Raw genomic sequence first — 26,864 nt, forward strand, 5'->3', positions numbered from 1 at the left:
CGACACGATTGAAACTCCTTTTGTCCTTTCGATTTAACCCACAACTTTGTCTTTCCCTTATCCCGCTACTTTTTGCTTTTCTATTCTTTTTTTCATTTCATTTAATGATAATTTCAAGTTTATACTCTTTTATGATCGAATAATGGCATCTGGAATTCGTAAATTATTTTATTATTGCAGGCCATAACAAGTCATGAACGTGATGGGATTGAAAAACTTAAGCACTAAACTTATTTGTGGTCTGATTTTTAATACAAAGATTGAGTGCAATGGATAGCATCCTTATATTTTTAATGAAATATAATTATCAGTGAATTATAAAACACTATCCGTTTAAAAATATAATAATTACATTCGACCTCATTAATCTCAAGGGGTTAATCTTATTAACTCTACCAAAGATGTTAATGACATTTAATAAAATATTAACGAGATAAGTTAGAAGCAACACAAAACATACACGATCAAAACCCTAAACAAGAGAAGAAAACTCAGTGAAAAGAGAGAAGGGCAAGGGAGGTGAAGTGATTGACCGATGGATTGAAAATCATGGTTTGAATAAACTGAGTGGCCATGCCATTGGGCTAAAAAAAATAAGAACCCCTAAATGCGGACCCTCACCAATTAACAAAAGTGAACGGTCCATTAATATAATTTTGGGTGTTCTACATGTTTCTTCTCCTTCTGCCCCTTTTCTTCTTTGAGGTCCAATTAGCCTTTCGGGTCTGTTTTAAGCCCAAATCCTCATGCTCCTCTCTCTCGTCTCCCTCCCTGAAAAGCCCTTGATGGCCCGGCTTCCACGTCGCTTTCCCGCCTTCAAATTCGATCCCAGATCGCTTCTCTTTGGGGCTTTTCACTGGTAAACCAACATCACCTTACCCAATTTTTGTTTGTTCTTTCGTTTGAATCTGTTTTCTGTGTTTTTCTTTCTAATCCGAGGATGTGTGTTTTTTGTTCTGAGAATTACTTTGGTTATGTTTGATGAAATTCACATGAGAAAATCGCTGGTGTGTTTTTTCATTAATAGTTTGCCGTGACTGAGACGAATCCATGAGCTCCTTTCTAATCAGTGGGGAACGATGCTCCAGCTTGATATTGTGAGTTCTTAACAGCGAAATGAACTGGTGATTGAATTTCCTGATGTACAGAGGTGTGCTCAGGAATGTGAACATGTGTAACACCCAAAGGATTTGTGGGGTTTTCAACAAGACCTTTTCCTGCGGTCTGGTGCTTTCCAATCAATTCTTTCATATTGTTCAGCAGATCGATATGAGAATTTGCGATATTAGCTTTAATTTGTGCCAACTTGCTCCTTAATTCTTCCTGCTTCTCTTTTTTCTCTATCTCAAATTTGGCTAGCCTACCCTCAGTTTCTTTAGACATTTTTCTTATGTTGTGCTAAACGTTCTACAAGGAAGAACCAAGATCACTTCGGTTGAAATCCTTATTTTAATGGATGAATGTTTTAATGCATGATGTAAGTTTGAAACTATAGATGTAACTATGCAAATACAAATGCAAAAATGAAAAAAATGAAAAGATGCAAATGAAAATGTAAATGCATGTATGAAAAGGTGTTACTCAAGAGTGATCATCTTAGAACAGATTTCATTGAACACAAAAGTTTCCGTGCATCAAACAAAACTTTACATATAGGGGACATCTTTCAGTCCTAACTTCAACAAAACTTTACATATATGGGATAACTTTCCCTCCTAACTTTTCTAAAGCCAAGTTAGTCTATCAGCTTATGGGCCATATTGCTTGTCTGGACTGCAGCTTCTTCCGTGATACTCTCTTTCATCTTCTGTATCAGTTCTCGGAGTTTCTCATTTTCCCTTGTAAGAGAACCTTTGTGTTCAAGAAGTTCTTGGACAAGATATTCATATATGTTGCAGTTCTTTTTCAGTTTGGTGACCCCTGTTATCCACTCTTCTGGGGTGTTTCATATGCCAACATTTCGAAAGGCTTGACTAATCTTTTGGAAATCTTCATGCATGGTTTCCACTTCTGTGCTCAATTTCTTGTTTTGATCCTTCAAATAACATGCTTGAGCTTCATAAAAACCACCTTTATTCTGAATGCCCTGACTGATGCTCTTACCATAGACTGCTTTTGGTATCAATCTGGCAAGATCTTTGTGGAGTACTTTTGGTATTAATATAATAGGATCTCTATGTGCATTGCTCGCTTCTATCCTTGGAGTTTCCCTAGGATGTCTTTCCTTGGCCGCATCATATTTTGTTTGATCATAAAATTTTTTGTCCATTTATGATTTCTTTCCAATTTGATGAACAATCTTTCAAGTCAACACTTTTGGTTATGCCATGATCATGTAATGCAAACAAAAGAAATCAATATAAACAAGTTAGAGCAAAATAACATGTATGAAAAATAAAAATGAGAAAGGAAAAAATAAATTGGTTAGTACCATTAATGGAAAAAAAGAAATTATATCTATCATGGTATAAATCCTAACCTCATGCTTTCTAGTTCCATGCTTTGTTTGGAAAAATTAACCTAACTGCATGATTTCTAGTTCGCATGCATTTATTTAGGAAAAAGAAAAGAAAATAAAATACATTAAAAGCTAGAGCTTATTTCTCCTTTGTGTACACCTACATATAGGGTTTCAATATTGTCTTAGATCAGAATTTCTAGGGTTTATTATATGCAGAGTTTCAGTTCTAAGAGTAAAGGTACCCGAATTGTCCTTGTTAGTGCCCCTTGGGCTGCTAAACCCTCAATCCTAGTCCACTACAGACTTAAGCGGACCGAGTTCAATTCGAGGGGACATATTTCTCTATACCTGACACGGAGAATAAATTCTCACGAAGATATAGAGCATATGAACCCCGAAAGCTACTTGCTAAGTCTGACACGGATAAATCCTCACGAAGACGTCGCTTTCACTCCCACTTAAAAGGGACAAGTTGATTATAAAACTTTATGTTATGCAATGCAAGTGTTGTGTGTGAGGAGAAATATTCAAACATTTGACAAACAAATAAAAATGAAATTAATAAATAAAATAAAACCATTATAAAAAATATACACATAAATATTATGAAAATAATAAGTATATATAAAATTTTGAATGAAAAGAATTATAAATTAATATATGAATTTAATTTCTAATTAATAGAGACAAATTATAATTGATTTTAAAGCTTGACTAGATCCCCAACGGAGTCGCCAAGCTGTCGTAACCGGTTTTTGCTCGAGTACGAATTTTTACTTGGCAGGAAACTAAAATGAATAAATGGTTTATAAAATGTTTAGGGAGTCGCCATCGACCTTTTGGATCAGGTAGGTCGAATACATAAAAATTATCTTTTAAAAGAGTTTTTAAGAAAACATCAGTTAAAAGATAAACTGATCTGCGTTTTAACCAAAAAATTGTTCTTTTTAATAAAAAGGGATTCGTGGTCGATTACGTTTGGAATGATTAACACCCCACACGCCCAAAATTGGTACTTATTAATTATAAATTGTATCTATTATTGAAAATTTTAAAAATTCAATAATATTTAATTCATAATCCTATTATTTCAAATTTATTAATATAATTTTAAGAAAATATATTAATATATATATATCTTTTATTTTTATAAATAAGATATTTATTTACTTAGAAATATCAGAAAAGGACTTCTAGGTGCTTTAAGACAGTCAATTTCTTAATATTAAAAAATAAATAAATATTAATAAACATTTTTCTAAAATAATTAAAATAAATTAATATATATTTATAAAAATATGATTTTTTTTTTTGAGAATATCAGAAAATGACTTCTAGGTGCTTTAAGACAGCCCATTTCTTAATATTAAAAAATAAATAAATATAAAATATAATATTTTTCTTATAAATAATTATATAAAATTAAATTTATAAATAGGATTTTTATTTAATATAAAAATAAGTAAATAAATATTATTTATTATATATGTTTGTATGATTACATAATAATAACAATAATAATTAAATATATAAACATATAAATTTTAAATATAAATAAAAATAACTAAAATAAATTAACACTAAATAAAAAGTAATAAGACTTGTAATTAAATAAAAGCATTAAAATTAATGACTAAATTATAACATATTAAAATTAAATGCCTAATTTAGCTATTTAAAAATATAGTGGCTAAATATGTTATTTTACAATTTATTAACTTAGGGACTAAATAAATATATGTAAAATTCGGACATCAAATTAAATTAATTAAAACATGCTATTCGAGATTAAAATAAATATTAATTAGATGATAAGGGATTAATCATTATTTACCCTAAATATATAAACCTATACTAGAAAGGACTAAAATAAAATAAAATAAATTTCGAAGACTAAATTATAATGTTCATAAACTTGATTTAATGACTAAAATGAAAGGTTACAAAAGTATGAGTGTTGCGGAAAGGGTTTACCCATAATAGAAATTACATAAACACCTTCCCCAAAAACGACGTCGTTTGGGAGAATTCCTGAAAATATCCCCAAATCACCCTTTTTTTTACCCTAAGGCCGAATATGGCCTCTTTTTCCCCTAAAACCCTATAGATTTCCCTAGATCTAAAAGAGACCATAGGTATTACCTTCGGTTTTATATCAAATCCGGCGAACGGGGTAAGTTTCCTTTTATTTTCTTCTTGTTTTTCTTTTTGGCTTCTTGTTGACTGGGATCGTTGGTAGATTTTTGTTTGTATATTGTTTGCTGTCGATCTCTCATTTTTTTCTCTCTTGCGTCTATTGTTTACTGTTCGTGTCCTTTTCTTCTTGGCAGGATCGGTGGCTTTTATAGCCACCACCGATGCTGCTCTCGAACTGGTTACATGGAAGACTTTTGGTGAGTCACCATAGCTATGGTGGTGACTCACCATAGGGCTCGACGTGGGTGGCTTCGTGGCACTCTGGAGACTTCGTCGGAGGCGTTGTGGCAGCATGAGAGCGTCGCAGCATATGGTTGGGTCATCTGGCAGTGGAGTGTCGGTAAGGCGACTGGAAGCTTCTGGAGTCTTCAACAGAAGCTTGGCGTGGCAGCAGCGCTGGAGAAGTTGGCTGGGGCGGGTGGAGTCGTGGACCCTAGGGTGATTATCTGGAAGACTGTGGGTCGTTAGATCAAGCCAGATGCAACGGTGGAAAAAGAGCGGCGACTGGATGAAGATGTTGAAACCCTAGTTGGGTTTAGGGTTATGTAATTGGTCGGTTTTGGGTTTATGGGTATCCATTTGTAATTGGTTCTGTTCTCTGGGTCTGGTCCATTCTGATTGGACCGGTTCTATTGTAAACGGGCCTGTAATGTAAATAATAAATTTTTTGATTAATAATAATAAAAATATAATAATTATAATAATTATAATAATAAAAAATAAAACGGGCCAAAAATTTAGTGTCTACAAACATCATACGCTTTCTTTAGAACTGGGATTAGCGTACAAATTTTGCCAAAACTATTTCTTTTGACGTTGTTCCTTTTCTAAAATTTCTTTTGCCTTTTAGTAGCAGGGTTTACTTGTAGTCAGAAATGGCAGAGATGGAAATAAGCCCCGGGGAGAATAACAATCAGCTGGCGTTGATCACTCCCGAAACACAGCCTATGAAGCGTAGGAAAAAGAAGTCCATGGTTTGGGAGTACTTCACCATTGAAATTGTGAGTGGATGTAGAAATTGTAAGCGCTGCAAGCAAAGTTTTGCTTACCGCACTGGTTCCAAGGTAGCCCGTGCCAGTCATCTTAAACGCCTCATTGCCAAAGGAACCTGTCCGGCACTGTTACGAGGCCGAGATAACAATAAGATGGGTGGAAGTGAATCTCCGAAGTGGTGCTTCAGATCTTCTAGCACATCTTTTTTCCCGTATGATCAGGATCGATGCCGTCATGAAATTGCCAGAATGATCATCATGCATGAGTACCCTCTTCACATGGTTAAGCATCCTGGTTTCATAGCTTTTGTTCGAAATCTTCAGCCTCAGTTTGATAAAATGAGTTTCAACACCGTTCAAGGGGATTGCGTGGCGACGTACCTGAGGGAAAAGCAAAGCCTCATGAAGTTTATCAAGGGTATTCCTGGACGCTTTTGTCTTACACTGGACATGTGGAGTTCGAATCAAACGCTAGGTTATGTGTTCATAACTGGACACTTTGTTGATATGGACTGGAAATTGCACAGACGGGTTTTCAATGTCATAATGGAACCATATCAAGATTCGCATTGTGCTCTAATAATGGAACCATATCAAGATTCGCATTGTGCTCTAAGTGAAGCTCGGCTGGAAAATCTTCGACCTTTACTGTGCGTTAAGAATCCCCTTATTCTTAATGGTCAGCTGTTAATCGGAAATTGTATAGCTCATACTATGAGCAGCATGGCGAAGGATGTGCTTCGAGTAGGGGAAGAGGTCATCAAAAAAATCCGTGATAGTGTAAAGCACGTGAAGATGTCAGAATCCCACTACAATAAGTTCGTTCAAGTAAAGAACCAGCTTCAAGTGCCAAGCGAAAAGCTGTTTCTTGATGATCAAACTCAGCGGAACACAACAATCCAAGTGCTTGCAGCTGCTTCCGAATTGAAGGAAGTGTTTGATTGCTTTGACAGTTATGATCCTGATTATAAGCAAACCCCTCAGTGGAAGACTGAAAGCTGGCTGTGACTTTATGCAGTTTCTTGAAACCTCTGTTTGATGCAGCCAGCATCATTACAACTGCAATTCAACCTACTGCAGTTACATTATTTCATGAAGTGTGGAGGATACATGCGGACTTGGGTCGTTCTACTGCTAGTGAGGATCCCTTCATCAGCAACCTTGCAAAATCAATGCATGAAAAGATTGACAAGTACCGGAAGGATTGTAGCTTGGTTTTGGCAATTGCAGTAGTCATGGATCCTCGTTTCAAAATGAAACTTGTTGTGTTCAGCTTCACAAAAATATACGGCGAGGATGTTCCTGCGTATATTAAAACCGTTGACGGAATTCACGAGTTATTGAATACATGGCACTTTCACTTCCTTTGACACCAACTTATGTAGAAGGGAATGCCTGAGACAATGGAATGACCGACGAATCTCACCAGGGAAATCTTCTTTCAGACCACGGGCTTACAGATTTTGATGTCTACATTATGGAGACTAGTAGCCAGCAGATGAAGTCTGAGCTAGATCAGTACTTGGAAGAGTCGTTGTTACCCCACGTCCAAGAGTTCGACGTGTTGGGTTGGTGGAAGGCGAGCAAAATGAAGTATCCAACACTTTCCAAGATAGCTCCTGACATTTTATCGATTTCGGTGTCCTCTGTTGCACCTGATTCGATCTTTGATATCACGGAGAAGTGACTAGATGATTACCGAAGCTCCTTGCGACCAGAGACGGTGGAAGCACTAATCTGTGCCAAGGATTGGTTACATTACGGAGATTCTCAAGTTCCCAAAACGATTGTTAAAACGGAATTGTAGGTGTAGATGTTAATTCAATAGAGTACGATGGTAGTTTAGGGTATTGAACGTGTTTCACACTTATATTTGTATGATGAGAAGAATTTTATGAATGCTTAGATTAGTTTTTCCTGTTTGAAGATTTTACAGAGCAGCGAAATGGTCCAACACCAAGTAGGCTTTTTACTAAACCAGATATATGTGAACTTGTATTGAAATAAAAAAAATATATAAGACCCTAAAATATCAAAAATCGGATATCAAAACCCGCTTTACAAAATTTTGGAACACCAAAAAGGCAGTCCACTCCTTTCGTTTTAACTATTAAAATAATCACGGAATGCCTTTTTTCATAAATAATTGAACAAGGAAGCAATTTATATAAATAAATTCGGGAATGCTACAATTCAGATAAAAGAGCATTAATACTTCAACTCAGGTTGGGCTTGAAACAACAGAGGAAAACATTTCTCTTTCCTTGTCAAGTCTCTATCAAGTATTTCTCCCCGAATTCGGTCGGCTTAGGTTTTTACCTTTTTTTTTTTTATACATTTTTCTGATTTTTGCTATTCAAGCGGCAAAATAACGCTCGCCGGTTGTCCTCTTTTGCAATTTCTCAAAAACCCTTTGAGGACTCATTGCGAAAATCCCCAAATGACTTTTTTTTTTGGTTAAAAAACTATACCACATTTTGCGTGTTAGAAGAAGCTAGGTCTTTTTAATCGTTACGATTGATTTCTTTAATTTTTTTTTAAATTTCAATTTCTTATCCTGTTCGATTGGTCTGATCTGGTCATGGATTCGCGAGATTCGTTATCGCCGTCGGCTCCGAATCTGGATGGTTCCGCCGGCGACGATGTGGGAGACCTTCCCGTCACCGTCGCACTCGCTAAAGAAGCAGCTCTTCACTTCCAGTCTAGAAAGTTCGCCGAGTGCGTTAATGTGCTGAATCAGCTAAAGGTTAAGAAAGAAGGCGATCCGAAGGTAAATTATTTCAAATTATTTCGCATATGTACGCGATTGTTTCGTTAATGGATGTGATTGAACCGATGCATTTCTTAGATCTTCTCCCTTTTATTCATTTCATTCATTTTTTAAGCTAGAATTTGAAGTTCATTTTCTAATGTTTTGTGTGTAATTCTCTGACTCACTAAAACTTGATTATCAGCTGATTTCAGTTGCTGGAATTTCTTAAACCAATTAAACCTAAAACTCACATGTTGGCTTTAATGATGATCATTCTATACATTACCACCCCATAACTAGTCTAGTTATTGCCGTATGTTTCACTATATAAATCTCAATAATTCTGACTTGCTGATAATTAACTTGCTTGGGGATCATGACAATGATATATTCTTTTATGTTCCATACTACCAAATGGTTGTAAGCTCCTGCAAATGAAGTTGGATAGTTGAGTTATGCTGTTTAGTTTAATGAAAGTACAAATTCAATTTACCAACTGTGCTTAATTGAGTAAAAATGTAATCGATATACACGAAGAAGTTGGACTGTAGGGTAGTCATCAAAGATGGAATTCCTAGTTGGTTAAAGTGCTGTCGTTGTTTAATTGTTGGCTGGAGAACTATACACTGACATTTGTTAATGTGTTTGATGTGTATTATGTATCTCTTCCAGAAAGAAAATGGTTAAAATTTTATTTTCAAGTTGAGTGTTTTTGTTAGTACTAGCATGATAGGATATTTATTGTAATGCATGAGAAAAGCCAATGTTAAGGTTAAGCAGACTAGGGTAGTTGCAGTTCCTCAAGTTTTTAAGGAGTTGCTGTGTACAATGATTTGATGACCTCTTAAATTGTTCTATATCATAAATTTCAATGTTGGCTACTCATATTGTAGTAACTTTAATAAACATTCAATGAAAAGTGATGGAAATGTTAACTGGTAAGTAGTTATATATATTAAATTGAGATGCTTTTATCTTTTAAATATTTCAGGCTCCAGTGTCTAGCAATATGTTAATTTAGTAAAATTCTGTGCTATTAAAAATTAAAAATTAATGACTTTCAAAATGCATTTTTGGTTTAGAATTGCTCAAGTTATCTTTCAATTTAGGATTTTTTGAAAGATCATTTAGTTTTATCGAAGCCAAAAGCCAAGTGTTAATTCAAAAACCATACCGAGTAAAAGAATGGATAATAATTGATACAAAAAAGTGCTAGGATCTCTATAGTGCAAGATTTGATTGCTTCAAGGCTGAAATAATTGTTATACAACTTTCACACTCGACTTTATGTGTTTCCGGGATGAAACTATTGGTAGCATGGCAAAATAGTTTTGTAGTGCTAACTGGTACTTAACATGCTGTAGTGAAGTAGAATATTTGTTTATTATAGAATGCATTTTTTTAGTTTATCAAGTTTTCAGCACAAATGAGTCAGCTGCTGCAGGATTTGTCGGCATGAATGTGTTCACCAAAACTCCACTTGAATACTTTTTTACTTCTTTTATAAGTTTGTCCTTTCTGTTGATGCCATTAAATATTTTGAACTAATGGATTATTCAACAGATTTTTCATAATATTGCAATTGCGGAGTTTTTTCGGGATGGTTGCTCAGATCCAAAGAAGTTGCTTGAGGTCCTTAAGAATGTCCAGGTACGCATTATCTTATTACCTCCTGGTTTCCATGGCTGTGCACTCCCACAAATTCGTCATTATTAATCGAGTTATGTACCTTCTTTTATGAATGATTGTTCTTGCCCATTCATCAAGAAACTTGTAGTCTTGTTTTCTCCAATTGAAAAGGAAGGTCAGTGGAGCATCAACTGCTGCAGATATTAAACCAAAATTTTAAACTTTTAATTTTATCTTCTAATATTCAATTGAATCTTTTTTTGGTGCAGCAATTCTCCTCAGATTAAGTGAAAATTGTTGTATTTTTTTTTAATTGCAATCATAATTGGTCAGGCATTGGCAGCATAAACCGTAATTACAATGTGAAACAGATATTAAACCAAAATTTTAAACTTTTAATTTTATCTTCTAATATTCAATTGAATCTTTTTTTGGTGCAGCAATTCTCCTCAGATTAAGTGAAAATTGTTTGTATTTTGTTTTTTAATTGCAATCATAATTGGTCAGGCATTTGGCAGCATAAACCGTAATTACAATTGTGAAACCACTACTAGTTAGTATTTGCTCTTGGAAATGATTTGTGCATTTGATCAGATTTAATTTGTGGCAGAGACTTTTTGAGCCTGAGTTTATTTCTTGCATTTGAGTCTGTAATGAATTCATTTTCCATTTTGTAGTCACTCTAACTTGTAAAACTGTTTTTGAGTAGGAGATTTATTGTTATATGGAGAGAAAATTGCTTTGTTATGTTCACGATTTAAGTTACTCTGAGATTGTTTTATTAACATATTTTTCCCATTTCTGCTGATTCAGAAGAGATGTGAAGAGCTTGCTCATGCATCTGGGCAACAGGAGGAGTCTGGTAGAAGTTCTGGTAATAAATTTACTTCGGACTCAAAAGGAAGTGGTACAACCATACAGCAGTTTTCTTCGGATAGTGCCAGTGTTATTTACACAGACGAATTTGATACCTCTGTGGCTGCTCTAAACATAGTATGCACTTTTCTTGTAATTTTAAGAGCTCAGGAACAATAATCTTTTCATCAATAGATTGTAGTAACATTTTTCTTTTGAATTGATGTTGTAGGCAGTCATCTGGTTCCACCTTCATGAATATTCGAAGGCTTTATCAATTCTTGAACCTCTGTATCAAAACATTGAACCAATAGACGAGGTATTTTATCTTTGTATAATTGTCATTTAGTTTAGGCATTTGTTGATTTGTTTTAATCGTTTCCCTTTTATTTATATGCAGACAATAGCCCTTCATATCTGCCTTTTGTTGCTGGATGTTGTGCTTGCTTGCCATGATGCTTGGAAATCTGCCGTAAGTTCTAAATATTTGTAGTGTTATTACTTGGAGTTCCTTCCAAATTGAAAATTCCCTAATATCCATCGAAACACTTTAGAGACCATTGTAAGATGGATATGACTAACTGTAAGCTTTGTACTTGGGGGTTGAGGAAAGTAAAAAATGATAAAAAGCTAGCTTGTATGGTGATGTGTGAGTTTTCTACCTTACAATTTTGATGAGCACGCTTTTAGAGGACATTGAAGTGCTTGATTGTTAAGAATGACCACTGAGAAATGGATATGACTAACTGTTAGCCTTGTACCTTGAGGATGGAGAAAAAAATAATGATGAAAAGCTAGCTTGTGTTCAGTGACATGCGAGTTTGTCTACCTTAAAATTTTGGATAAGCTTGTTTTTAGAGGTCATGTTCATTCAATCTCACATCCTTATCACTTTGTGGTCATTGTACCTATTCCTTATTTCCATCTTACATTTTATGTAGGAAGTCAGTGAGCATTTTCTTTTGTTTAAACTTGAATACCCTAAACTGTCTGCTAATGTCTTTAGTCAATTGTAATTCAGCGTGTTCTGTGTCTTGTGATGAGGCTAGCATGAACTTATCTCAATTCATTAGAAAAAAAAAGCTTCTAACCTATATTTATTTTTTGCACCATTTATTTATGTTTGTATTAGCATGGCTTAAATAATATGCTGAATGCTCTTATTTCATTGCGTAATTTTGATGCTACTTTTAGCCTCACTTCTTTCAATTGACACTGTATTCTTAACTTTCTTTTTCCCTTGATGCTTTGGATGTCCGTAGAAAATTTGAATTGTTTTATTCCCTTGTCCCATGGAAATAGCTAAAACTCTTTCTGGATGTGAATTTAGGATTCTATGGCAGTACTGCTTTACTTTTGTTATTTAATTTGATACTTTCGTGCTAAATTTTTATTACATGGTATTGATTTTTGGATTTCTTTCACATTTGATGTTTTCATTTTCATATGGCAGTATAGCTTTGTTCAGAATTCAGATAACTCTTAACCCAGTTTGTACTCTGTACTTCAGTTCTAGTGTAATACCCCTTATGTTGCTTATTGTTTGAAAGGACTTTGTAATAAATTGGTGACAAGATGTTTTAAGATCTTGTAGGTCATACATGGTTTGGAAATGTAAATAGGAGATAATTCCTAGCATCTTCGCTGAACTTTTGAAAATGATCATTTACTCCACTGTTGGTCTATATGTTACGAGGGTTTTATCATGTTATGTTTTATTTAAAAGTAGTGTCTGTATCTTATACATTGACACTAAATAGCTTTAGTTATGTGCAGGATGTTTTAAATTATTGGAAAAAGCATTTGGCATCAGCAATGTGAGCCAAGGAGAAATTGGTAACACGGCCAATCAACAATCCACGAATCTAGTTGTAAAATCTTCCTCAGTTCCTAGCAGTCCTTTGTCTCTGATGCATCTAGTCCAGATTTAGCTGCTAGTGTAAATTCTTCTGAGAATCCTCTATCTAGAACTTTATCGGATGACCGACTGGATGAAATGTTTTCGACACTGGATATTGGTGGATATAACCTAACACGGCCTGCTGGTCTTACATCTGTAAATGATCATCCCCGGATCACAGTTGATGGATCTATCTCTGGTGTTGATTTGAAACTCAAGTTGCAACTTCACAAGGTTCGGTTTTTGCTGCTAACTAGAAATCTAAAGCTAGCAAAGCGTGAAGTCAAGCATGCTATGAACATTGCTCGAGGTAGAGATTCATCTATGGCCCTCCTCTTGAAGGCTCAGCTTGAGTATACTCGTGGAAACTATCGAAAAGCCATCAAGTTGTTGATGGTGTCAAATAATCGGACAGATGCAGCAATTTCAAGCATGTTTAAGAACAATCTAGGCTGCATTTACTATAAACTTGGGAAGTATAATTCGTCTGCAGTTTTCTTTTCCAAGGCACTCGGTATTTGTTCATCTCTTCAAAAGGAGAAGCCTTTAAAGCTATTAACATTCTCACAGGATAAATCCCTCCTCATAGCATATAACTGTGGGTTGCAGTACTTGGCATGTGGGAAACCAATACTTGCTGCTCGTTGTTTCCAGAAGGCATGCTTAATTTTCTACAGAAGACCTGTCTTGTGGCTTCGGCTCGCTGAATGTTGTATAATGGCTGTAGAGAAAGGGCTTGTGAAAGGAAGTCAAACTCCATCAGACAGATCAGAAATTAGAGTCAATGTTATTGGCAAGGGTAGGTGGAGGAAACTTCTAATTGACTATGGGACTTCAAGAAGTGGACATGTAGATTCTGTTGAAAAGAATGATTGGGCTTTAGGCAGTGATGGGCAGCCTAAGCTTTCATTACCCCTTGCTAGGCAATGTCTCTATAACGCACTGCACTTGCTGAACTGTTCTGAATGGAGTAATTCTAAATCTGTCTTACCCTCCAATTCATCCTTGGAGGAGAGTGAATCGAGCAGTGGAACATCTTCCAAGAACCCAATCCATAAGAAGTTACCCAGCATCAATTCCTTGGCTTCAACCATATTAGCTGGTTCGGTTAACTCAAATGGAGATTTGAAAGAGACGAAGGGAGGAGCTAATAACGAGATTCTTCAGAACTCTGTCTCCTATTATGAAGACATCCGCAGAAGAGAAAATCAGATGATTAAGCAAGCTCTTCTAGCTAACCTGGCATATGTAGAGTTAGAACTGGATAATCCTTTGAAGGCCCTCTCTGCCGCACTATCGCTGTTAGAATTACCAGGTTGTTCAAGAATTACATTTTCTAGGCCATGTCTATGCGGCAGAGTCACTCTGCTTACTGAACAAACCTAAGGAAGCTGCAGAGCGTTTGGCCATTTATTTGTCTGGGGGCAACAACGTTGAATCGCCGTTTAGTCAAGAGGACTGTGAGCTGTGGCAAGTGGAAAAACCTGTCGATTGTGAAGAACCTAGTGGAGGAGCACCAGCAGCTGCCAAGAATCCTTCTCATGAGGGTTTGCGGGTATACAAGTTTCTGAAGCCAGAAGAGGCACGTGGAACAATTTACGCAAATCTTGCCGCTGTGTCTGCAATACAAGGTGAACTTGAGCTGGCTCACCATTTTGTGACACAAGCGTTGTCCCTAGTTCCAAACAGTAGCGAAGCCACTATGACCGCAATTTATGTCGATCTCATGCTGGGTAAGTCAGAAGAAGCTCTTTCCAAGTTAAAACATTGTAGTCATGTCAGATTCCTACCCAGCAGTCTACAGTTGAATAAATCCTCCTAATTGTTGTGTGGGTGGTTTCCAATATGACCCGGAGTAGGCCACCGCACAGTTGGTAGTTAGCCAGATAGATCAACAATCCTTTTAGAGGATTTGTATCATATATGATATTATAGTTCAATTCAGATAATACGTTTTCAGCTTCCTTCATTTTTCCACACGTAGGGTTCATTTATCAATGGTGAGGCTGATTGTCCAAGCCTGTGAATTTGAGATCATGTAGTGTCGATTCAGGCTTTATATTGTCTTCAAGTGGATAATCCCCTCTGGTATTTGAAGAATAGAGAGATTTAAACGGCATAGATTTTGTTCATTTTGGATTTAAAATCCAACCCATTCCTTCCAATGGGTTGTTGCTCTGCCTTTCGGTTTATCCCTCTACTTTATAAAAACCGGCGATTTTTCTTATATTTTAAAATCTGATTATATAATCTCAATTATTATATTTCAGTTAGCATATTAACGTTTAGTTCAAATGACTGTTAATTTTTTAATGAGAAATGACGAATGGTTAGATGATAATTTTATAATTTTTAATAGTCGAAAAATTTAATAAAATAATAACTTATAATCGGAAGATTATTTTGGTCTTAAGGGTCACTTTAGCATTTGTATTAAGCTCAACTTATCAATTTCGCCCATATTATTTTTTTTTGCATTAATTTGGTCTTTGAAGTTGTTTACGGTATTCATCCTAGCCCTTGAAGTCCTTTGGTTGTTTTGAATAACAAAATTGTGGGTCTTTTGTGTCCGTGGATTAAGAGATTAAGTTAACATATGTATTAAACACAATGATTAGAATAAACCCCAAAATTTTATTATTTATTTCAGCGAGATTGAAGGATTAAGTCAAATTTTTGGGGATCATTGTATTAAGTAAATAATTTATTATTAATTTCTTTAATACATGTCACGTTATCATCAGACAGTCAGTAATATTGGTTGATCTTAAAATTGTTGGTGTTGATAAATGTAGAAGATTAATAATTATGTTAGTCAAAATGGACTTGGAGGGTTAGGATGAACACCCTAAACAACTTAGAGGGTCAAATTGATGCAAAAAATGATATGAGCGAAATTGATAAATTGAGTTTATTACAGGGGTAAAAGTAACCCTTAAACCATTATTTTATAACTTTTAATAGTCAGGAGATTCAGTAAAGTAACGTGTTATAGTTAAGGGCTATTTATATACTTTATCCTAAATTTTACTAAGTTAATAATATGACATATACTATCATGAGATTATATTGAAGATGTTTATTAAGAAATGTAAAAAAAAAGACAATTTGATAACTGAAGATAAATCTACAACTTGAGCATAATACGTAAACTAATTATAGAATATAATTTAACATATTTTACTTCATTACAATAAATAATGTATAAAGTTTATTTGACCCATTCATTTTGGTTTAGATCAATTGTCTATTTGAGTAGTTTTCTATCATTGAATTCAAAGCGGTTGATTCATCCAAATAAATAATGTCAACTTCAGCAGCACAAACAAAAAAAAAAACACTTAAAAAACCAAATTATAAACCACGTTTTCCAGTTTTGTCAAGCAAACATGTTATCCACTAATGGTCCATATATCTTCTCAACTCGTTGGAGCAGAACTTCAGCAACTATTTGGAGTGCAACACCTGCATGTTATATTCGAAACTCTCTACCACAAAGTTTATGCTTCTTCCCTATCGGTAGAGTTCGGGCTATCCGCCCGTTTAATCGCGGGTTTTGGCGGTGCGGGCTTAAACAGAGCAGACTAAAAAGCCCGCATTCATAAACGGTTTTGAATTTTAAGGTCTGCGGCCCGTCCATTTAACCCGTGGGCTTAATGGGCTTACACGCGGCCCGTTAAATAACAATAATTTTAAATTCTTTAAATGCAATAAAAAATAATGTTCTAACTTGCTACACCTTAAAAATGATCCAGCAACTTGAAAAAGAAAGTCGTACGTCAAATAATAATAATATTTAAATTTTATTTTAAATAGTCAGAAATGATTATAAAATAACAATTTTTTAATTTTTTTAATCATTAATATATATATATATATATATATATATATAACGATATAATTACTTAAACTCAAATTTAAAAAAAAAGAATATTCACTTATATCACCAAATTGAAAAACAAATAAAACAATAATACATTATACTTTTATAAAACACGATTATTCAAGGCTATAATATGAAGACACAGAAGTGTCTGCAAGAAGAAATTCAAACATAAAAATTCAACAAAGTCAAACATTATACAAATCTAACAAGAAAGTTGTCAAGTGGTCCTAATAATTGTATTTTATGGATACTTTAGAGAAAGACTAAAACATAATATGAAAATATAAAATAAAATACTTACAGTATAAGAGTAAATTTGAAAGATATGTTTATATTAAATTGATAAATATAAGTCATTAATTTGTTAAAATATATTATTTTGTAAAAGCCTTTAAAAGTTGAAAAGTATGTTTTTAATTTTTCTTTTACTTTTTTTTCTTATTTGTAATCCAATATTACGTGTCATGTGATATATTATTAGAATATCATGTGACTTTTATAATTAAAGAACGAAATGAATAACATACTTCATGAAAAAAATAAAGGTCAAAATTAAATAATAAAAAAATCTTTAAATACCAAAGTGATGATGTAAATTTAATAAGACTAAAATACTATATAAATATTTTATTTTTTATTTTTTAAAATGAAGAATAATTTGATTCATTGTAAATGAAAAAAAATATCAAACAGTGGTAGAATTATGACAAACACCCTAATAAATTTAAGAACTACAATGGTTATAAGTAATATCATAGGTAATTTTTTTTCTTTTTCTATAAAATTTTTTAAGTTTATTTTCTCTAAAATTTTATAAATTTTAAATTAAGCGGGCTTCGCGGGCTACCCGCGGTTATACCCATTAAACCCGCGGGTTTAACGGTCCGGGCTAAAAAAACCCGCAATTTAAATGAGCTTAAGTTTTTTAGGCCCGAAGCCCGCACGGGCCACGGGTTAAACAGGTAGCCCGCGGGCTTTAGCCCATATACCCAGCTCTACCTATCGGTTAAGCTCTCTGAAGAAAGAAACTCTCTCAATAGGAGAGTATACCACACACAGACCCGTTCAATGACCAGTTTAAAATGTAATCAAGACCTTAAAATTTGGAGTCCCACACATGAATGACATTTAGGCTCATCTATGTATAACACAACTAAGATTTTGACGATATCTTTAATCATTTTTTATGACGAGTTTTAGTGAAAAAAATCTTATAAATCCCTAATAATTTCAAATTTGACAAATTAATCTTTGTTATAAAATATTTTAAGTGCCTCATTTTAGAAGTAACAGAGAGTCTTCACATCGTTTGGGACGAGCCTGACCACAAAGAAAGAAGATTTGTGATCTCCGTGTCATGGGAAATCCAGTTTCTGAATAGGTATGATCTTGAACGGTAGTCTTAACTCTTAATATCTTCAGAATACGTTTCCATTCATAAACCTGCCTTTAAGGCTGTTATATAAGGAAGAATATTGAATCATTGAAAAAATGATTTTAACACTCTGGGATACAATTGTTATATACAACACTTTGCACCAGAAACACGTGCACTATAGTCACTTAACCACCTAACCACTGCTACATCAGCTTAACAGACTGGAAGTAACCACACCTCTTAACTTCACTCTAACAAAGGCTTAAGCTTAGACATTATATTTTACAATCAACGCTCTAGCTGAAGTGTTCCCTTCTCTCAGTTCTAACACAACTCAATTGTACGCATTAAACTCAAGCAGGGCGTGTGGTGATTGGATTCATCAATCTCATCACAGATTTTCTCAGATACTTGATCAATATGAATACGACTCGAATGGTGTGTCCAAGGAGGAGAATGAGCATCAAGTCCATCCAAACCAGCGTAGCGATTCCTAATATAGTGATCAGCAAAGAGTTTTGATGATCAGGTGTTAATGCTACGAAACATTCCAGATATGCTAATGCAATCGCGGTAATGGAAATCCACATGATGACCATTAAAACCCACATTAAAGAACCGACGCCGCTACGACATTCCACTTGTAAGCAACAGGATGATGCTGAGAGACGCCAAGAAACCCATTGTATTCCATGCGATGAATAACGTATATACTCGTGGATGATTATCTGCCAATATAGAAAACCCCGCCGTGTGATTTTTACAGTTCGATTCTGTCGATGAGAAACCACTGGGGACATTATCTTGCCAAATACCACTGGGAGGATTGACGCATGCTTGGAATGCCATGGCGGAGAGCAGGGAAGCCACCAGAATTATGATGTTGCGTTTTCTTTCTATCCAATCACCATTCTTAATTTTAACTGACCTCTTTCCATTTTTCTCTTCTTTGATTTTGATGTGCGTTTGACTGATCATCCCATGCGGAGGACAACATTTTGGTCCTATTGCCTTGAGTTGAAAATTTGACAGAGGTTGTCTTGTGCATGTGTAGCTTCCGTCCTCCTAAGTGATTCCACAATCTCCTTATCAATCACACCTCTTGGCTTTCTGTTAAAAGATGATTTTGATGTTGCGTTTGACTGATCATCCCATGCGGAGGACAACATTTTGGTCTTTCTGTTAAAGATCGAGTGCCTTGAAACCATCTTCATTAACACAATCCGTACATCAGTTGTTGTATTAGAAATCAAGAAGTCTATGGCCTGCATTGTAGATTATCATTCTACTATTACATCAGCTCATGAAAATTTGATTGTTATTTTTAGTTAAAATCGCACTAATTTATTTAAAAGAAGAAAGATGAAATTTAATTTAAAAGTTAATAAGGATTAAGTTTAAAATTAGGGTAAACTATAAAAATAGTACCCGAACTTTTATGGCACTTGAATTTGTCACTCAACTTTTGAAACTTACAATAACTAACCAGCTCTTCTTTTTCTTCTTGTTGCCCTTTCTCTTCTCATCTCAATTTCCTTCAAAATCAGCTTCCTTTGTTTTATGGGTGATGACAATAAATAAGTGGGAAATTGGGTTTAAAAGATTGGATTGGAAAACCGAATGTGCTTGGTCACAAGGTTTTGAAAAAATTGGGGCTTGATCTTCCTTTTCAGTTCAATTTTGTTCTTTTCTTTTACACGTATTCTCTACTTTCTTTCTGGATTTCCTTTGATTATCGGGAATTGAATTTTGATTTTTTGTGTGTGTGTGTGTGTTTGGAATTGAGTTAATGAGTTCTCTTTTTCATTTTAATGGTAATGGCCAGAACTTTTGCTTCAGTGTTCATGGAAATTGAATTCTCACCATTCTTCTAAAATTTCAATTTTTACTATTTTTTTGTTCTCCATTGTTATTCCCCCCCCCCCCCTCTGCTTCTGTTGGTATTTCGCTTGGGAGACGAAGTGATGCAATTGTTCGAGCAAATGAGGCTTTGGATTGAAACCGAATGAACAGGCATTCCTTTCAGTTCTTTCGACAGTAAATGCATAGTTTTACCAACTGTTTGCAATGCTTGGGAATTAGTTGCTAACTGTTTGTTTGAGGGTTGCGTATTGCTGTTAGTTTTTGCTGGACTGGTTTTGTTCATTGGTTGGTTTTGATGTTTTTGGGAGGTTGTATTTCTTGATTCGTTGTATTGTTGCAGCTTGATGCTTTATCTTTTGGATATTGAATGAAAATTTTACTTATCCAAAAAAATGCATAGTTTTACTTATTGACGGTTGCAGTGAACTAACATGTTGTTCCTTGCCGTTAGGAGATGAAGGATTGCTGTTGTCCTTTCAGTCGAATGAATTTGGCAATATCCGGAGATATCGCCGCCGGCATAGTTTTCAGTTCAGTGAAAATATATAACATAATCAAGAAGAAAGGAGAAGAAGAAAGATGAGGGCTTAAAAGCACTTAAGTGCCATGTCAGCAAAAATTAACCGTAACTAACGACATAGACCTTATTCAAAATGAACTAAAAATTAGATGATTGTATTGAAAGTTTCAAAAGTTAGATGACCAAAATACAAGGATCCTAAAAGTTCGGAGATTATTTTTATAGTTTACCCTTAAAATTATTATCATATTTTTTACAAGATGAACTATTATAATATTCATCCACTTAAATCCTAATCCTTAAATTTAAGCCCAAATTTGAGTAGCTAGGACCAAAAATTAAAAAAAAAATCTAGTAAAGCTCAATGTTTTGCTGAACCTAGTTGCTTTGGTTGAAGTGGGATCGTGATCAATACTGAGTACACACTTCTGTTTGCTTAGCTGCTATTGCCAGATGCAGGATAGAGTTACTGTCATAATTCTTAGAATTCAAGAACTCGTGATCTGAAACTCTTTCCATCAACAGCTTCAACGCCTCAAACTGGTTGGACCTCAGGCACGCATGTAAAATGGTGTCACCTTGGTCCATCAGCTCGAGCTGCCTAGGGTCTGGCATCAACCAGCTCTCTCAACAAACCAAGGTGATCTTTCATGGCTGCAATGTAAAGAGGGTTCCTCCCATCAATGTCATAACAAGACACATATCAGAATCAACCTGCAGTAACCTTTTCGCTATTTGCAGGTACCCTTATGCTGTAGCTAAGTGAAGCCGCGAATCGACCAGTTTCGAGAATCTACTTCTTTGGCTAGCTCAGGCTTACGAGTAAGAACTTCATCGACGAATTCAAGTGGCCGAGCATAGAAGCAACGTGCAATGAGGTTTTAGGGTAACGACCGGTGATGAATCTGTCGAGAAGAAGTGCATCCTCTTTAAGCAAATTCAACAACGAACTCTTGTCGCCTTCCGAACATGCATTATAAAGCTTCTTCTCCATTTTGTCTTTGAGATACAGTTCAAGCTTCTGGCTTACATACATGATATGAAAATAGTACATAATAAGAAACACTAAAGACTTCGAAGAAAGAGTACTTTAATATTCTCAGAAAACAAATCTACCTAGTACAACAAGGAGTTTACGTTTTTATATAAAGATAGAAGGTTAAACTAACTTAACTAACATCAGTTAATGAACCCTAATCTGGTACAACAACATAACTGCTAAGTAGCTGAGCTGGAAACCCCCTAGACTTTTGGAATATACTTGATATTCACCTACTTCTTCCACTCTTGATTTCTTCAAGTGAAACCACTCCAAGCTTCAGTCTAAACATGCAAAAATAATCCTTGGTTAACGTCTTTGTTAACCCATCAGTTATTTAATGAGCAAACGGAACATAGTTCACTTTCAGCTTGTTTGCAGTCACCTTCTCTCGAACGAAATGGACATCCAACTCCTCGTGTTTAGTCTTCAAGTGATACAATGAGTTAGCACTCATCGCAATGGCACTAGAATTATCACTCCAGATGATGGGAACATCATGCAGCTCAACTTTTAACTCACTCAGTAGTCTACCTACAGGTTATATCTGCAGAACATCAGCTATGCTCCTGTATTCGGCCTCTGTTGTGGACCTTGACACAACTTTTTGCTTCTTTGAATTTCACATTACTAGACTGCATCTACAAAGGCAACAAGTTGAAGAGGACTTGCTATCCCTGGGATCAACAATCTGTAATCAAGTATGCTATTCAAGCATCTTAATACACGCTTTACAGCCGCCAAATGATGTTCACATGGAGCATGCATATACTGGGCTAGTTTATTGACACTATAAGTTATATCTAGTCTTGTGTGGCATTGGTATATTAATGACCCAACTAAACTTCTGTACTCCTTTGGATCAGTAAAGTATTGCCAACATCTTTGGTGAGCTTAAGGGAAGAAATCATAGGGGTCGGTGCAGGATTACATTGCTCATATGTCCTTGTTCAAAAGTTCCAACACATACATCTTTGACTAAGAAAAATTGAATCACCTGCATATTGTACTTTAATCCCCAAGGAAAAATTCAACAATCCCAAGTCTTCCAGTCACTATTATGTCATCTACATAGACTAGGACATATAAAGTGCTTCCTTCTTGCTTAACAAACAATGAACAATCTGCTTTCGAATTCACAAATCCAATCTTTAATAGATACTCACGAAATTTCGCATACCAATTACGTGAAGCTTGTCTCAATACATACAAAGATTTGTTTAGTTTACACACCAGCTTCGAGCCATCTGATGCCTTGTTTTCAAAACCTTGTGGTTGCTGCATAAACGTGTCTTCATCAAGATCACCTTTTAAAAAAGCGTAATTCACGTCTACTTGTCTCAAGCTCCACTTTTTACATGCTGCAATGGCAAGAATCACATTGATGGTGGAGGATTTTACAACTGGACTAAAAGTTTCTTGAAAATCCTGTCCAAGGATCTGAGAAAAACCCTTAGCCACTAACCTACCTTTATATATTTGCAAAGAGTCATCTGCATTTCTTTTAATCCTGAACCACTTACAACCCACTGTTGATCTACCTTCAGGAAGAGGAACCAAAGTTCAGGTGTTATTCCTTACCAAAGCTGCATATTAATCATGAACTCTTGTTATCCAGTTAGTACTTTGCAAGGCTTCATGTTTTGCACCAGGCTCGTCCTCCTCACTCCCATGTATGGTACAATACACTTTTGGTTTAAAAATTCCTCTTTTGCTGCGAGTCACCATGTGGTGCCCGGTGGTTATGTTTACAGGCTCTAGAGGTAGATTAGATTCATCCTGCAAATCAGGTTCAGGCTGACCTGATGCAACAACATGTTCACTACGTATATTAAGATCTATTCCACCATTTACCTCATCAGATTGTTGATCTTCTATCTGACTGTTACTCAAATGAACAGCACTAAAGTCAACACCTTGAACATCCTCTACTTGATTTTCTTAACCAGTCCTCATACCACTGCTTTGAATTCTCTCACTGCTTTCAGAATCATGATTGAAAAGGCCTCTGGTAGCACACACCTTTTCTGCTCCATCAATAATGGATAACCTGGTAACACCTTTTCTATTACACTGCCCAGTATCATGTTTTCTTTTGAACCTTCAAACGGGAAACATTTTTCATCAAATAACACGTTTAGAGATGTAGACTTTACCATCTGAAGCTAGACATTGATAACCCTTGTGACTTGCACTTTAACCGAGAAATGTGCATGGCTGTGATCTATAGCTCAGTTTGTGGTGCTGAAAAGGTCGTAAGTGTTGAAAACACCAACACCCGAATATCTCATGAACTCATAGTCTAGTAGCTTATTATAGAAGACTTCAAATGGTGATTTTCCTTGCAAAACTTGTGTAGGCAACCGGTTGATGAGGTACACAGCTGAGCTTACTGCATATGACCAAAACCCGAAGGGAAGAGAGGCTTAAGCCATTAGCAAAAGAGCTAGTTCAATGATATGGCTTCAAATGGTGATTTTCCTTGCAAAACTTGTGTAGGCAACCGGTTGATGAGGTACACAGCTGAGCTTACTGCATATGACCAAAACCCGAAGGGAAGAGAGGCTTAAGCCATTAGCAAAAGAGCTAGTTCAATGATATGGCGATGCCTTCTTTCAACTACCCGGTTTTGTTCTGATGTATATGGACAAGACAATCTATGGTGATTCCCAAAGATGCCAACATCACAGAAATTGACCTGTATTCTCCACCCAATCTCTTGACTTCCTTTATTTCTATATTAAATTGAGTCTTAACCATGTTTAAACATTTGAAAAAGCATGCAATGCTTGATCTTCGGTCTTAAGAAGATATACCCACAATGCCTTGTGCAGGCATCTAAGAAAGATATATAGTATCGATATCCTTTGGAAACCAGATGAGCAGGTCCCCATGAGTCAGAGAAAACAAGATGAAATGGTTGGTATAAACTGTTATTGAATCAGATAAGGGTAGCTTATGACTTTTACCCATTCTACATGCTACACAAACATCACTGTCATTTTTATTCATTTGAGAAGGAAACACAATACCGAGTTGTTTACAAACTTGCACAAGTGAAGCATGGGCGGGGTGCCCTAGACTCCTGTGGCGCAAATCGTAAGAACTAGTACTAGCAACGACATTGGATTCAATAGAACGATCACAGTTATCACTATTACTAGCAGCAAACTGATACAACATTTGACACTCTTCTTCTCGCAGCAGCACGTTTCCAGACCCTTCATCCTTCACCAAACATTGCTTTGCGTGAAACTTGAAGTACACGTCATTATCTCTAGCAAACTTCGATACAGACAAAAGATTCTTAGTGATAGAAGGAACATGTAGCAAATCATTAATCAATAATGCACGAGAACTAGTACTAATCTTAGAACAACCAGTTTTGCATATATTTAAACTATGCCCATTGCCCACAACTAGCTTACCTGGACATGTGTACTCAACTCTATTCACCACCTTAGTTGCATCATGTGTCATATGATGAGTTGCCCGAGTCAACCACCCATTTATCTGAACTCGAGGAAGCCGTATGTGCTAGCATGCACACTATTGCTACAAGCATAACACTCACTGGCAAGAGTAGCAACCCGCCATTAGGAGACTCAGCCTTGTCAGCCAACACACTAGGGAAGTTTGGTCAAATCGATGCACACTATTGTTACAAGCGTAACACTCACTCTCTCATCGCCCTTCTTGATCGACCTCAATTTATGGAGACTCATCACACTAATAGTAGTGCGATTGGCAAAAGAAATGTAGCACAGTAGACCGTACATCACCAGCAGTTTCCGCACCAACAAATTACGACAAGAGATGATCACTAATTGTGGACAACAACCAAGACGCTAGAGCACTGTCTTGTGCCACAAAATCTCAAACTCTTCATTATTCACAAGGTTACCTTTATTATCAAGAACCCTATATGGGCATCGAAGCTCCCTGGTGGTAGTCTTTCTAGACGATGGCTACAAATTGTCAAAAGCACTTGTTGCTTCCACAAGAGGAAGTTCACTTCATCAAGAAGAATATTGATCTTCTTGTTGGTAAAGATCCTGCCATGCCTGGAAGATTCAACCAGCTCAAGCTTCTACCCATTGCTAATATCGGCCATGATAGCAAAGTTTCAAAGAACTCAAAAGAAAGAAACAAAACTACCAAGAAAGATAGCGAGGAAGAGAAAACAACATGACTCAATAGAACAGCGGAAAGAGAATGGCTCCAAGACCAATGGCGTCCGATACCATAATAAGAAACACAAAAGACTTTGAAAGAAGAGTACTTTAATATCAAAGAATATGTTGTCTAAAAAAAGAAATGTTTTACTAACATAAATTTCTACGTCTATTTCTGGATATACCGAACTAAGTCAACACCTACACTACTGGTTGCTTCTTTGAAGTTGATTCAGGATGCTGCAAGTCCACTTGCTGATTCTGGAGAAAACCTTAAGATATCACTCTTCATTAATATTGATATTATTTGGGCATAATACACGGTAGTAGGCGCAAGGTTACAAAGCTAACAAAACTATAACAACCAAGATGACAAAATAAAAGGGGTAAATTATGTTTTTGGTCACTCAACTTTTCGCATGTTTCTGTTTTGATTATTCAACTTTAAAAACTTTATTTCGCACTCCACTTTCAAATTTTGTACTTTTTTCATCACTCAGACGTTAATTCTTTTATAATGTTTAACATTGTTTACGCAAATCCATGCAAAAGAACCCTCGAAACTTTTATCTCAAATCCAAACTTTTGAACTCACTTTGTTTCACTAACGGTGAAGTATTTTCTTTTAAATCTGAATGACGGAGAAATTAATGAGTTAAAGATAATATATCTCAATCTATTCTAATTAGGTGGTGGCTATTGTAAATCAAATTAATATATAATCCAAGCTTTGATCATAGTTAAAGACGCGTACCATAATTAAAGATATTCGGTCATACCTATCTCAAATTGACGAAGGGCAAATCCATAGTTTAACAAGTGTCGCGGCTGTCTTTCGGGTGAGTCCGGAATTGGGCTTCGAATTGAATAAATGGGTTAGAGTCGCTACCAATCATTTTAAAAATATTTAGGTTGATCGGACACCATCTTACCTGATCTGCATTTTACCAGGAATATGTCGGATTCGGGAGTCGGTTACAATCAAGGAAGGATTATCACCCATGAACTGCCCTTTCAGTACCATTTTAATTTGTCGATTGTCTTAATTGTGAAAATTAAAATTAAATTTAAAGACTCGATTCGAATTACTTACCTTTGATCGATTGAAATTACCTCTAAAAAGATGAAAACGTTAGATTATAAAATAAAATAAATATATAAAAAAATTAAATTAAAAAAATAAATCAAGGAAGGAAATATTAAATTTAAAAAAATGTT

The 26,864-nt window shown here is 35.4% G+C and overlaps 1 protein-coding gene and 2 pseudogenes across 1 annotated transcript; 2 read left to right on the plus strand and 1 right to left on the minus strand.

Moving 5' to 3' along the window:
• Positions 1–791: 791 nt before the first annotated feature.
• Positions 792–7,456, plus strand: LOC120147914 (annotated as a pseudogene).
• A 533-nt stretch (positions 7,457–7,989) lies between these two features.
• On the plus strand, positions 7,990–14,615 carry LOC120147996 (CCR4-NOT transcription complex subunit 10-like). The gene is given in 9 exon segments (XM_039161198.1): positions 7,990–8,419; positions 9,965–10,051; positions 10,844–11,023; positions 11,118–11,204; positions 11,286–11,357; positions 12,662–12,674; positions 12,677–12,784; positions 12,787–14,116; positions 14,118–14,615. Coding segments are annotated over 9 exon segments (2,556 nt in total). The 5' UTR covers positions 7,990–8,230; the 3' UTR covers positions 14,608–14,615.
• A 3,776-nt stretch (positions 14,616–18,391) lies between these two features.
• LOC120147997 lies at positions 18,392–21,426 on the minus strand (annotated as a pseudogene).
• Positions 21,427–26,864: the final 5,438 nt, after the last annotated feature.

Source organism: Hibiscus syriacus, unplaced genomic scaffold (assembly GCF_006381635.1).
Source record: "Hibiscus syriacus cultivar Baekdansim isolate YM2019G1 unplaced genomic scaffold, ASM638163v2 tig00110945_pilon, whole genome shotgun sequence".
Taxonomy (NCBI): Eukaryota; Viridiplantae; Streptophyta; class Magnoliopsida; order Malvales; family Malvaceae; genus Hibiscus; species Hibiscus syriacus.